The following is a 12,119-nucleotide window of genomic DNA, read 5'->3' on the forward strand; positions in this document are numbered from 1 at the left end:
GGGAGAAATTGGAAGCCGACGGAAGGTTCGGTCACAGTCAACACATATTTCGCCCAGGCTATGGCACCAGCACATATTTTGCCAACCTGGGCACTGTGCTCCAAAAAGCGTAAGAGGAAGACAAGAATGTTGACCATGGCATTCTTTTGGTCATGCTCGGCAGGACGCCTAGAAGGACCAGAATCAAAACTCAGATGGCAGCAAGTATCATTTATCGATGGGCTTCATCATCCGTCGGTCTTGTAATGAATGCCAGTAAATGTGTTCGGGGCACATCTGCAGTGGCCGGCACCAGTAGGCAGACCCTTCCATAAAGCTCGGTACGGAAGCCATCCCCAACCGGAAGAATGTCCGAGTGCTTGGAGTTGACATCGACCAGAAACTCACGTTTTTGCCGCACTTCCGGGCGGTGAAAGTTGCTCGCAAGTCTCGCATCAGTCTTATGAAAACCCTTGCGAAACGTACTAACAACAGTGTCTTCGATAGCTATGGCGACTCAGTATGAGTCGACGAAAAAAATGGTTTTCGCGAGAGAAAAAACTTGAACACGTCTGTCCTTTACAAGATCTAACTTTATTCTGCTTTTTTGTTACAGCATGGTTTGCAAACAGGAAATACTTAAAATAGGCAAGAAAATTAATTATTTCAAGATAATATCAAGGGGTTCTTCAATGCAAATTTATCGCAAACATAACAATTCATTCTCCCCCTCAACTGTGTAGTTCAGGAAGGAAGTTCAGCAATTTTTGTAACCGCTCGTTTAAGCTCGCCAGTTGCAGTCCGAACAGTTACTACTCGAACCGCACCATCGTCACCAGGATGAAGAGCCACAATTCTTCCTCGACGCCACTGCTGTGGGGGAACGTTCTCATCGACCAACATAACCAATGTTCCAACGCTGAAGTGACGTATCTTGCCATGCCATTTTTGACGTGTTTGAAGGTGGTGTAGATACTCCTTTGACCACCTGTTCCAGAAGTGTTGTTGCATTAATTGTATGTGCTGCCACCTTCTTAAACGATTAATCCTTTCTGTTGCATACGATGGCTCTGGAATTGCCACCGCCGATCTACCGATCAAGAAATGAGAAGGCGTTAAAATCGCCATATCGTTGGGATCCTCTGACATCGCACACAAAGGCCGAGAATTTAAAATTGCTTCCGTTTGAGATAGGAAGGTGTTCATTTCTTCTGTAGTCAGCCGTGTTTCTCCAACGACTCGTTTCATATGGTATTTCAACGACTTAACACCGGCCTCCCAAATCCCTCCAAAGTGCGGACTTCTGGGAGGTATAAAATGCCAAGTGATGCCCTTGATAGAACAGAATTCTTCGACCTTGGCGCGATGCTGTTCATTTACAAACAAGTCCTTCAATGCCCTTAGCTCGTGGTTGGCTCCGACAAAAGAAGTACCATTGTCAGAATATACATCAGAAGGGATGCCACGCCTGCTTGCAAATCGATGTAAAGCAGCAATTAAATTCTCAGACGTCAAGTTCGAAACCAATTCAAAATGAATCGCTTTGACTGCCATGCACACAAAAACGACGACATATCCTTTGAAAGATTTCGTGCTTCTTACCTCAGGCTTCAACAAAAATGGTCTTGCATAGTCCACACCAACTCGAGAGAATACTGGTGCTTGATTGACACTCCGGGAGATTACCCATGAACTGGCTACTGATGTTCGGTCGATATTTAGCACAAGTTTGGCAACCAGCAATGATTCTTTTGATGATGGATTTCGCACGCAGCGGCCAGTAACATTCACGCACTATCGCCAGCAAACCTCCTTGGCCAACATGATGATGCTCTTCGTGCAGTTTACGTATCAGCGACACGGTGACATGGTGCCGCTCTGGTAGCAATACTTGATGCCTTCCATCATAAGGAATCGCAGAATACTTTAATCGACCTCCGACACGGATTAGACCATCTTGTCCGATGAATAACGCCAAGTTTGATAAAGAATGCCGTTTCATCGATCCTTCCTGTAGTTTCTTTAACAAGTCACCAAACACCTGGCCTTGAACCACCGAAAATATCACTCGTTCCGCATTGGCCATTTCAGTAGCACTGATATTAGACACCTCACGTTTTTTGAATCTCACAATGGCGATGAACCTCATGACGTAAGCCCAGGATCTCAACAGTTTACGATAGTCACTGACACGGTTCATTGGGATTGAATCATCTCCTCCCACTGCAGCTAAAACTGTTCTTGATCTTAATTCCGGTATTTCTGCTATCATTTCAGGCTCATCCATTCGTGGCATTGCTTGCTGAAGATTAGGAGAACCCTTCCACCATGGTACATTGTACAAAAGTTCCTCTGGAAGAGCACCTCTCGAAATCACATCAGCGGGGTTGTTGGCTGATTGAACGTAATGCCACTTATATCCTTGTGTCATCTCAACAATTGCTGCCACTCGATTGGAAACAAATTGGTTCAGTGCTGATGGCGGCTTCCTGAGCCAGCACAAAACGATGGAGCTGTCGCACCATAAATTCACTTCGTCGAAGTTGATTTTCATTGTTACTGCTATTTTCTTTACGAGCTCCGCCAACAGTTTAGCTCCACACAGTTTAAGGCGTGGAATCGTCATAGGTTTTATCGGAGCGACGCGAGACTTACTTGCGATGAGTTTCACGGAAATTGTTCCATCCAATGCGATGCACCTAGTATACACAACCGCACCGTACGCTCTCTTAGAAGCGTCCGAATAACCATGTAATTCAACTCGCGCCGTATCCCTTGGTACTACGCATCGTTCCTTATGCATCTGGTTGACAATTGGTAACTGACGTCTAAACTGGATCCATTCTTGCAAAACTTCTTTCGGTAACTCTTCATCCCAGTTCAAACCCAATCGCCAGATATCCTGCATTACTAATTTGGCGCTTGTGATGATTGGTCCAAGAAAGCCGAGTGGATCAAACAGACGGCCGATATCGGACAACACTTGGCGTTTTGTGGTAGAAGCATCGTTGCTGATCGGGTGAACAAAGAACGTGAAGTAGTCCTCGAGCGGATTCCAAATTAGTCCAAGCGTTTTTATTGTGTTGTTGATACCTGTATCCTCGAAGCTGTAGCTGACGTATGATTCGCGCAGTTCTTCTGGAATGTTGTTCAACACAGTTGGGTCGTTTGTACAAAATTTATGAACTCCAAATCCACCACGCTGCAGTAGTGACGATAATTCTTTGTAGATGTTCACTACCACCTCTGCACTTTCCCCGCCTGTGAGAAAGTCATCAATATAACTGTCATTACGAATCACCTGCTCAGCCAACGGAAAAGCTCCACCATCGTCGGTTGCCAACTGGACCAGGGTTCTTGTGGCATGATGCGGGGAGCTGGCCACTCCATATGTAACTGTCTTCAACTCATAAACCTTGCGCATACCGTTGTCGTCTATCCATAATATTTTTTGATACTTGCGATCATCTGACGGTACATTTTGGGTATGTCTGCCGTCAGTACAATCGGGTGAGAGCAAAATCGCAAGATAATAGATAGCAAGTCGCTCTGAACGGTTGGGCCCACACACACAATGTCGTTCAATGATAATCCTGTAGTCGTCCTTGCCGAACCATCAAACACGACACGAATTTTCGTAGTGGAGCTCGCTGTTTTGAATACGGCATGGTGGGGAAGGTAATATCCGTCTCTGGTAGTTTCGTTTATTTCTTCCATGTGGCCTAATGAACGATACTCAGCCATAAACCGGAAATATTGTTCGCGTTTCAGTGGATCCTTGGCCAATGTAATTAGAAGCTTGTCCAGACGCCTATTTGCGATCTCATATGAATCTCCCAATTCCTTCTTACACTCGTTGAATGGTAGTCGAACAATATATCTTCCATTTTCTTCGCGTGAATGCGTTTTAATGTAGTGTTCCTCGACTAGTGCTTCAGTAACGCTCATGTTTGAATCTGCATCAACGTTCTCGATTTCCCAGAACTGTCTCATGGTTTTATTCAGCATGTCATCATGATGACTCATCTGACAGACTCGAGCGCTTGACTTGGACTTCCTGGTCCGTACCGATCCTCCTACAATCCAGCCCAACTCCGTTTCTGTAAGTGTCGTTTCGTTTCCCAATTTCAGGCGTCCTTGCTTGATTAGATCGAAAAATATTTCATTGCCAATTATTAAATCGATCTCGCCTGGCGTGTGGAATGTTGGGTCAGCTAATTTAATGCTGGGAGGTAGCGGCCATGATCGATATTCAACATCTGTGACGGGCAGGTTTGATGTCACTTTCGGCACGACCAGGAAGTCTAGAATTGACGAGGAAAACTGATTAACGCAGGATATGATACTTGTACATACGATGTACTTAACCCTCGTCTGAATGTCATTTAGGCCACTTATAGGTAGGTCGACATGCTGCATCTGCAGTTTCAATTTAGCTGCTAGCTTCTCCGTAACGATATTGCTATCGGAACCCGAATCCAATAGCGCTCGAGATTTAATGGTGATTCCATCGCGGCCCATCATCAACACTTCTGCTATGGACAAGAGTACTTGCCGCTTCACACCGCCAACGCTACCGCTCAACGTGGTCGCTTTCGGCTTCGATACGCCTTCCTCAGTTGGCTCTACCTGATCCGCTGGCTTCGGAACTATAGTTTGTTGCTGAATGGATTCCTGTTGAGTATCAACTGGATGTAGCATGCTGTGGTGTTTGCGACCGCATCCTCGAATCTTGCATGTTTGGTCGTACTGACAATCAGCTACCCGGTGTTTAGACTTTAAACAATTGAAGCACAACATTGCCTTGGCCACAATAGTCTTCCGCTCACCTGTGCCCAGTTCTTGAAACTTCGTGCATCTGTAGATGGAATGATCCGCCTTGCAACACGGACAGCTCTCCTTCGTGGTTTGAATAAAGGATTTGGAGACAACGGGAGATATTTGTTTTTGACTTACGATTGACTAACCATCTTCAAAATGGACTTACCCCGACTGTCCTTGCTAACCTTTGGAATGTCGAGAACTGCATCGATGTGTGTATCCATGATCAATCGACGATCTTTGTACGCATCTGTCAAGATTTTCCATGCCAAACTATAATCGTTGCTATTAACGATGTCCTGGTCAATCTTATCTTTTGCTTCGCCTACCAAAGAATTCCGAAGATGAAGGATTTTCATCGCGGGTGTTTCATTAGAGTATTTTGCCATGATACTGGAGAATAGGCTTTTAAAACTATACCAATTCTCGGGATTCCCGTCAAACGTCGGGAATGGTGCATGTAACTGCGGTGCTTGAGTATGCACATACACCGGCGGCTGTTGTATAGCTACCTGATTCATTGCTGTTGATGACACGCTTCTTTCGATCTTCATTTGCAAACAAACGTATAATTGATTGTGCAGCTTCTCGAATGAAGCATACTGCTTCCGTAGTTCAATTCGGTCTTCCTTTGAAAGCAATGCAGACAGATCTACATGGTTTTTTTCGTATTCATCAGCAGATCTCCGCAACGTCTCCAAGTTTAGATGCAGTAAATGTGTGCTCACGTTTTCTTCTGTTATCGATTCTTGAATCCGAAGTAACTTTTCCAGCAACATATCACACCGATCATACAGAACTTCCAGGCTTTTCTCCATTTTACACTGTTCTTCTTTCTTTTTCTTCGCCGTTTTTTGCTCGGCAATAGACGGCAATGGCACTATGTTTCTTTTATCTGCAGTGTTTTCACCCACCAGGGCATCCAATATGTTTCGAGGTGTAAACTCCCGCACGACGCCACGAGGTGTTCGCGAGTCGGACATTCGCACAACTTTTAACCGAAAGGAAAAAACCGAATTTTACCCGCACGACGATGTTCTTCTCACTGCTTCTTTTGTTTTCTGCGAAACGTGCTCACACGCTTTCGCCAAACGATTTTGCAAAATGGCGTCCGAGTGCCACGGGCACTAATAATCACTGATGTGCAGCCTTGGGCTTCGCACCACCATCACAATCTGGGGCATTGCGCCAGTTCCAGTACACGATACTGGATCTCACTGAATTCCGATGTGCTCGATCGCGACAACCATCCGGAACTTTTTCAGCAAATCCGGGAGAACGGACCAAAATGTCTTCGATAGCTATGGCGACTCAGTATGAGTCGACGAAAAAAATGGTTTTCGCGAGAGAAAAAACTTGAACACGTCTGTCCTTTACAAGATCTAACTTTATTCTGCTTTTTTGTTACAGCATGGTTGGCAAACAGGAAATACATAAAAATAGGCAAGAAAATTAATTATTTCAAGATAATATCAAAGGGTTCTTCAATGCAAATTTATCGCAAACATAACAATTCAAACAGAATAGAACCACCAGACTAAAAGTTGGACAAGCTATTATCGACAGGCGCTTGCTTTATGGTCTCGAGCTAGTCGAGTCTAGTCGATACTCTCTCGCGCGTCTTCAACAACTACGTCCGGTTATCCTCTGGCCTGCTACCGTTCACCCCCGCTGTAGCAGCATGCGTTGATGCCGGCATTCTTCATTTCCGGCACCGGGTTCTGATGGCCATCTGCCGCAAAGTCGCCTCTTTAGCAGCTGCCTCTTCAGGAGAATTCAGGATCCCTCTCATCGACGAGACTGCCTGGATCCTGAGAAATGTTGCCGGCACCGGTCTATCCCCAGTGGCACGGGTCCACTGGCATGGAACGAGAAGCTGGCTAATGCCTGCTGCCAGGATTGACCACACCATGCTAATGCATAATCAACGTGGTTCGTGAAATTGAGCGTTTCGTCGATCATCACAGTCAGATGCTTTAACGACCATACGTCTATGGTAATCTATGCAAGTCCCTACCTTTATCCTCGCTTGATCAAACCCATGGTGATAATAAACCACGACAACCTCTGTATTATGGTGTGCTAACGCCAACCTACTTGAGTTGAGCCATGCTTCGACCTTGCTTATTGCATAAGAAGCTTTTAATGCATCTTCATCGAGAGTGCCGCCTGTAATCTCTAATACAACGTCATCCACGAAGACTGGTGCTTTAACCAACTAAACTACGAAGGACCTCGGTCGGCCTTTTCGCAACTTAGCGGCTACTGAATGCACCCGAAATTCTCAAATTGGACGCATAGTCAAATCACTTACAATCCATTTGTCAAGCCAACACTTCCACATGTGTATAGTACGCGTTCAGATTAGAGGAGCGTGAGTATTTAGAATGTCTGGCGGCTACACACATTCTTCATCAGCATTTGTACGGATCAAGTGTGTGCTATTTGCCAGTCGGTCGTCAAGCTCAGACCCGACTGCAGAACCAATAAAATTCTATGTCACTCACCTGCCAATTCAAATACGCCACTACCTTTACCGGTAACGCTCACTGACAGTTTCCAATTGGAAAAACTCCCAGCGTATGCGTTACTGCACTGACAGCACCAACGTAACCAGCCTCTGCAGCAACTCGGGAACCAATCAACGTCACTCGTTCGGCCACCGGTTTGTGCGTTCGCTCACTGCTTTTGTTTTGTTGTTTTTTCCCAAACCGAACCGACCAAATCCGACCGAAAGCAACAACCGGATCGACTTCGACTCTCGACCGCTTTCCATCGTGTCGTGTGCAGCTCTACAGTTTTATCGCGTTCGTCAAGCTGTGCAGACGCACACATTCCATTGTGGGTTGCGGCGGTGTCGCGAATCGCCTCTCGTGTGTTGTTGTGTGTAGTGTGGAATCCAACTCTTCTCCTCGCCGACCGACCGTTGTCGCGTCATCGTTTAGACTGTGTTTTGTACTGTCGTCGTCGTTGGTTTCGTAAAGTTGCTGACCGTTTTTTATCGTCATTCCAATGAGGAAAGCTAGAAAGGAGTTTCAAATTTCGTTGTTTCATCAAAGATCCGGATCGGAAATGCGCAAAGTGTAAATGCGATTGTTATCGCACAGGTTTAACCGATGAAGTCAGTGCAGTTTTTGGTTCGTGAAACGTGATTTAGTGCTGAATAGTTGCTGATGAAAAACGGTGTTTTGCAGTGTTCTTATAGTAAGTTCCAACGAGAAAACCAGTCACGATAGAGGTAGTGGTTGAGTGTGACATATTTTTTCTCACTTCTCCTGTTCGTTCGTTGTTTCGATTCTCTGCAACAACTTGCCTGGCGCTGTTGAGTAGCCTGGTGACTTTTTGCTTGTTCTCTTGTTTTTCTTTTTCTCTTGTGGTGCGTTTCGTTTCGGTTTGTTGTGTGTGCTGCATTCCAGCCAGAAAAACTGCCAGCATGTATCCAACCCCCTATCTTTCCCAGTGACCAGTGGGTTGGTGCGCGGGTGATCAGGCGGCAGAAAGGAAGAAACATCCAGCCAGTCAGTTTTCAAAGTTTTCGTATTGTGAATGCTTGCTTATAGTGGCCCTTGTTCTGTTATGTATTTGTGTGGCTCGCGAGTGGAGCCCACGATGACTAGCCATGTGTGAAGGCCAGAAGGGCTCCGAAGAGAAGGAAACACCAATCAACCAGTGTGGATGGAAAAGTGGAGGTAGTTTGGGCCATACCAAAACATAATACGGCACCGTTTAAAAGCGGACCCTGGTCACTAGGAAGTGTTATATTACGAAGCATAAACAGTTTGTGAAGATTTCGTTAGCGGCGATAACTCGTTGAGTAGTCTCGCATGCTGATTGAATGAAAAGGGAAACTCAACGACGAGGTGTAAATAGATGCTGATGGTATGAGATGCATACGGTGTCGATTGGAGAACCAGTAGAGAACCGTTAAGCACTTAGCAGAAGCCTGAGATTGTAACCCACTTTGGTCGGGCAGACGGGCACGCATAAGCCGATTACAGCAAGTGAGTGGCGAATAAAGCCTGTAAACAATTGGTGCACAAACATACGAAACGAAGCTAATGCTAATCGGATTGATAACAATGTTAATTCGTTTAACCACTGACCATTCAATTCTAGAACTGACAATACATTTGCATATACGCAGAATAGAATTTATCGGAAAGCACATTGGAGCTTTCAAATTGAATGAGATAATTAGCTAAAATTCAAACAGTTTTTGATGGAAGTTGGATCGTTCAATCGTGACTCAAATGTAAGAGGAACCCTTCAAAATTCTAAATAGAGTATAGCCCGAACCTTAGCTTGTGTTTGAGCACATTTATCGCTGTAAATCTTCGTATATTGAAGCTCTAACCAAAATTATGCCACCAGACGGCTGGCTTACTTTAGGTTATTACGCCAAGTAGTCAAAAACAACAATATATTGCACAATATTATTATTTATTTTCTTTATTTTCCAATTTTCTTAATCTTACCTCTGGTGGTGGATGCTTGTTCAGCTCATGAAAGGTTGGTGCATTATGTACTATACATCGTTTGTCAAAGCCGTACCGTATGCAATTATATTGTGATACTTTAAATGATAATCGTAAGCTGTAGTTCGGCAACGATTGTACCTAATATTGTCCCAAAAAGTTTTAGATAACCGTTTCGCTATACCTACTAATCAAAATTGTGAATTCAATATTAATGCGAAAATAGTGTAATTGTTATCCGTTCATCCAATGTGCGAAAATAGGAATGTTCATCAAGATAACTACTTTATTGGAGGAAAGAAAAAGCTTTTGCACAGCCTATGTACTAGAAAACGGAGTGATTTTTCACGCCAGTTTATTGCGTTTTTCAGTTGAGGATGTGCATGAACCTAGCATAATGTAAACAAAATATGCTTGATACACTTTTTCGCAGAAGCAGTGATAAATATCTATTTTCTCTGAATTATTGATTATTTGCGTGAGACGCCTACGTTACATCCTAGGCTAAACATTACCACTTGTGACTCTATATATGCACTAAATCATATTGCTCAATGTTGATAATAAAAAATAATCCGTTGACAGTTTTGGATAAATGTGCGCAAAGAAATACAGGCATATTTCGATAAAACACCTGTGTTCAGAATAATAGAATAATAGCGGAGGCCGATATTTATACAAAATGCCCAATTTTGACAAGCTGTAACGTTGTATCCCAATGACAGATTGAGCTGAAAATTTGGCGGTGAACTAAAAATATGTTGAAATTTTCATATGCTAAGTATCCATTCCTGGTGTTAAGAATGTTCAACAAACTGATTGGTGAAACTGGCAACACGGAAAGAGTGAATACTATTAAAGTGATAAGTATGTTGGGAAAAAAGGTCCGCTAGATTATAATACTAGAATGTTACGCTACGTTTGGAATATGAATTTATAATGTAATAATGAAATTAATTAATCAATTATAGCGTTGAAGCTGATCAAAGCGAGATCTGCTATCAAATGGTATTTGAAGGTGACTATTGCGTTGCGTTGGGTGGTAACGGAGTATTTCGTAGATTGCATACTGATAGCTGTCATGCATATTCTTTAACTTTCTTACCCCAATTGCTTATGGATTACTATTTGGGATATAATAGCAACAGCAACCCAATTGGAGGTCCAAAATGATAAAGCATGAAAACTACCATTGCCGGCCACGCCCATCTTCTCCGTTACTAGGGAAAAGAAGGAAATGATGATATGACATCTACTTAACGAGAGGCCAGCGACTCACCGACGCCCTCATAGATGTCAAGGAGTTGGATGGTTGGTAGGGAATATAGTTTAGGAATATCATCATAAGCAAATGATATAAGTTTGTACAGACGTTGGGAGTGACAATGCTAAGAAATTTACGTCACTCCGTTCTCCATAGTGTTGCTTCTTCTTGAGGTGGGACAAGGTATTAGACTTGCCCTGGCTAATTAGCCTAGGTTTAAGCGCCAATACTCGCTCTCTGAAACGAGAAAGAAAAAAAAATAATTGCCCCATCCACTTCCCAATACATGTAAATAGTCACTTCCCTTATTGATTACAGAAGAAACTTCGGCAACGATAAAAATCATAATTTTTGTCAACAATAAATACAGATGCGAATTTTAACATGATTTTTGAGCTATACCACCAACAGGCGGTAGCGATGATCTTTTCTTAAGGAATATGCATGAATACTCTACGAGATGGTCAAACGCATGCTTCCCATAAACAAAATTGCCAAATAATGTAGAAATTGTCTTATATGTAACTTGTAGCTGCTATAAAAAGCCTATTTTTAGTAGCAAATTGATTGCAATGGAAAAGTATCTCATTCTTTCGGATCGTACATTTAAGGAGGAAAGAAAATTGTCAAACAGCCACTGAGAGTATTAGGGCTATCGCTGAGAGTTACACTAATACTTTTGCAGAGGATAAAAGAGACAAACGACATACAATCGGTGGTGATCAGATCGGAAAGCTCTTTCCTTCGTTAAAAATTTCATGCATCTTAAAGACTATATAATTGATTTGTTTAATCGCTGACAAGAACTAAGCCAAAATTAGCATGGGCCTTGCCCCCAGAACGTAGATAAAGTTTCAGATATGATATTACACATAAATGTAAGAACAATATGAATCAGATAGATCTCACCAAATTAGAACCGTAGAATCGATGTTACTCCTTGCCGCATTCAAAGAAGCCACCTGATTTGAAACAGGTTTGTATGGAAACATTATACAAAAAAGGATTTCATTTCACTCTCGGCCGGATGATTGTTCGATACTAGCGTCGTTTCTTTCACCAGAAAACGATTCCGATTCCGAGTGTCATAAACCTCACCGACCGTACAAAAATTTTGGAGGTACACAGCAAACAGCACTAGGTTTTCAAATAATCAAGAATTAGCCATTAATTCGAACATGACCTGCTCTGCGTCATCAATATGACCAGAATCACATCACTTCATTTCACATCACTAAATGGTGGCTTAGCACCAGCCAAATTCACGAAGTTTTCAGCCGAAACGGATAGAAAAAAAAAACTGTCATGATGAAACACACTACCGTCCGCGCGCAAAGCTTACTTCGATCCGTATCGGTATTTGAAGGTGACTAGGGAGTGAGTGCTAGTAATGGACCCCCTGAACAAAAACCGAGAGTTTACGCTTGAATCTACAATTTCCTGCAAACTTCCATAGGATAAAGTTGCTTCACTTATCAGGGTAGTAGTTCCATACAATTGTTTTGCACTGGGAGACTGAAATTTAGTTATATTAACTAATTTATGAATGTAAACGCGCTAGAGGGTCCATTACTAGCAAA

The 12,119-nt window shown here is 43.1% G+C and overlaps 2 protein-coding genes across 5 annotated transcripts in view; one reads left to right on the forward strand and one right to left on the reverse strand.

The window, feature by feature from the left end:
• Positions 1–1,582: 1,582 nt before the first annotated feature.
• LOC134221675 (uncharacterized) lies at positions 1,583–3,403 on the reverse strand. Its single transcript, XM_062700862.1, has one exon. The coding sequence runs from the start codon at positions 3,401–3,403 to the stop codon at positions 1,583–1,585; it is 1,821 nt and encodes a 606-aa protein (XP_062556846.1).
• A 4,185-nt stretch (positions 3,404–7,588) lies between these two features.
• The window catches only part of LOC134219248 (transcription factor mef2A), a 281,676-nt gene continuing 277,145 nt past the window's right edge, over positions 7,589–12,119 (forward strand). Inside the window, exons 1-2 of one of the 4 annotated variants that reach the window (XM_062697954.1) lie at positions 7,590–8,004; positions 8,261–8,801. The gene's annotated coding sequence lies outside the window, so the exon portion shown is untranslated. Of the gene's footprint in view, positions 8,005–8,260; positions 8,802–12,119 lie in introns of all 4 variants that reach the window. The other 3 variants (XM_062697955.1, XM_062697956.1, XM_062697953.1) reach the window with 3 other exon arrangements.

Source organism: Armigeres subalbatus, chromosome 3 (assembly GCF_024139115.2).
Source record: "Armigeres subalbatus isolate Guangzhou_Male chromosome 3, GZ_Asu_2, whole genome shotgun sequence".
Classification (NCBI taxonomy): domain Eukaryota; kingdom Metazoa; phylum Arthropoda; class Insecta; order Diptera; family Culicidae; genus Armigeres; species Armigeres subalbatus.

Coding starts and splice junctions, on each gene's coding strand:
- LOC134221675 (XM_062700862.1), bottom strand. CDS start 3,403: ATGCGCAAGGTTTATGAGTTGAAGACAGTTACATATGGAGTGGCCAGC.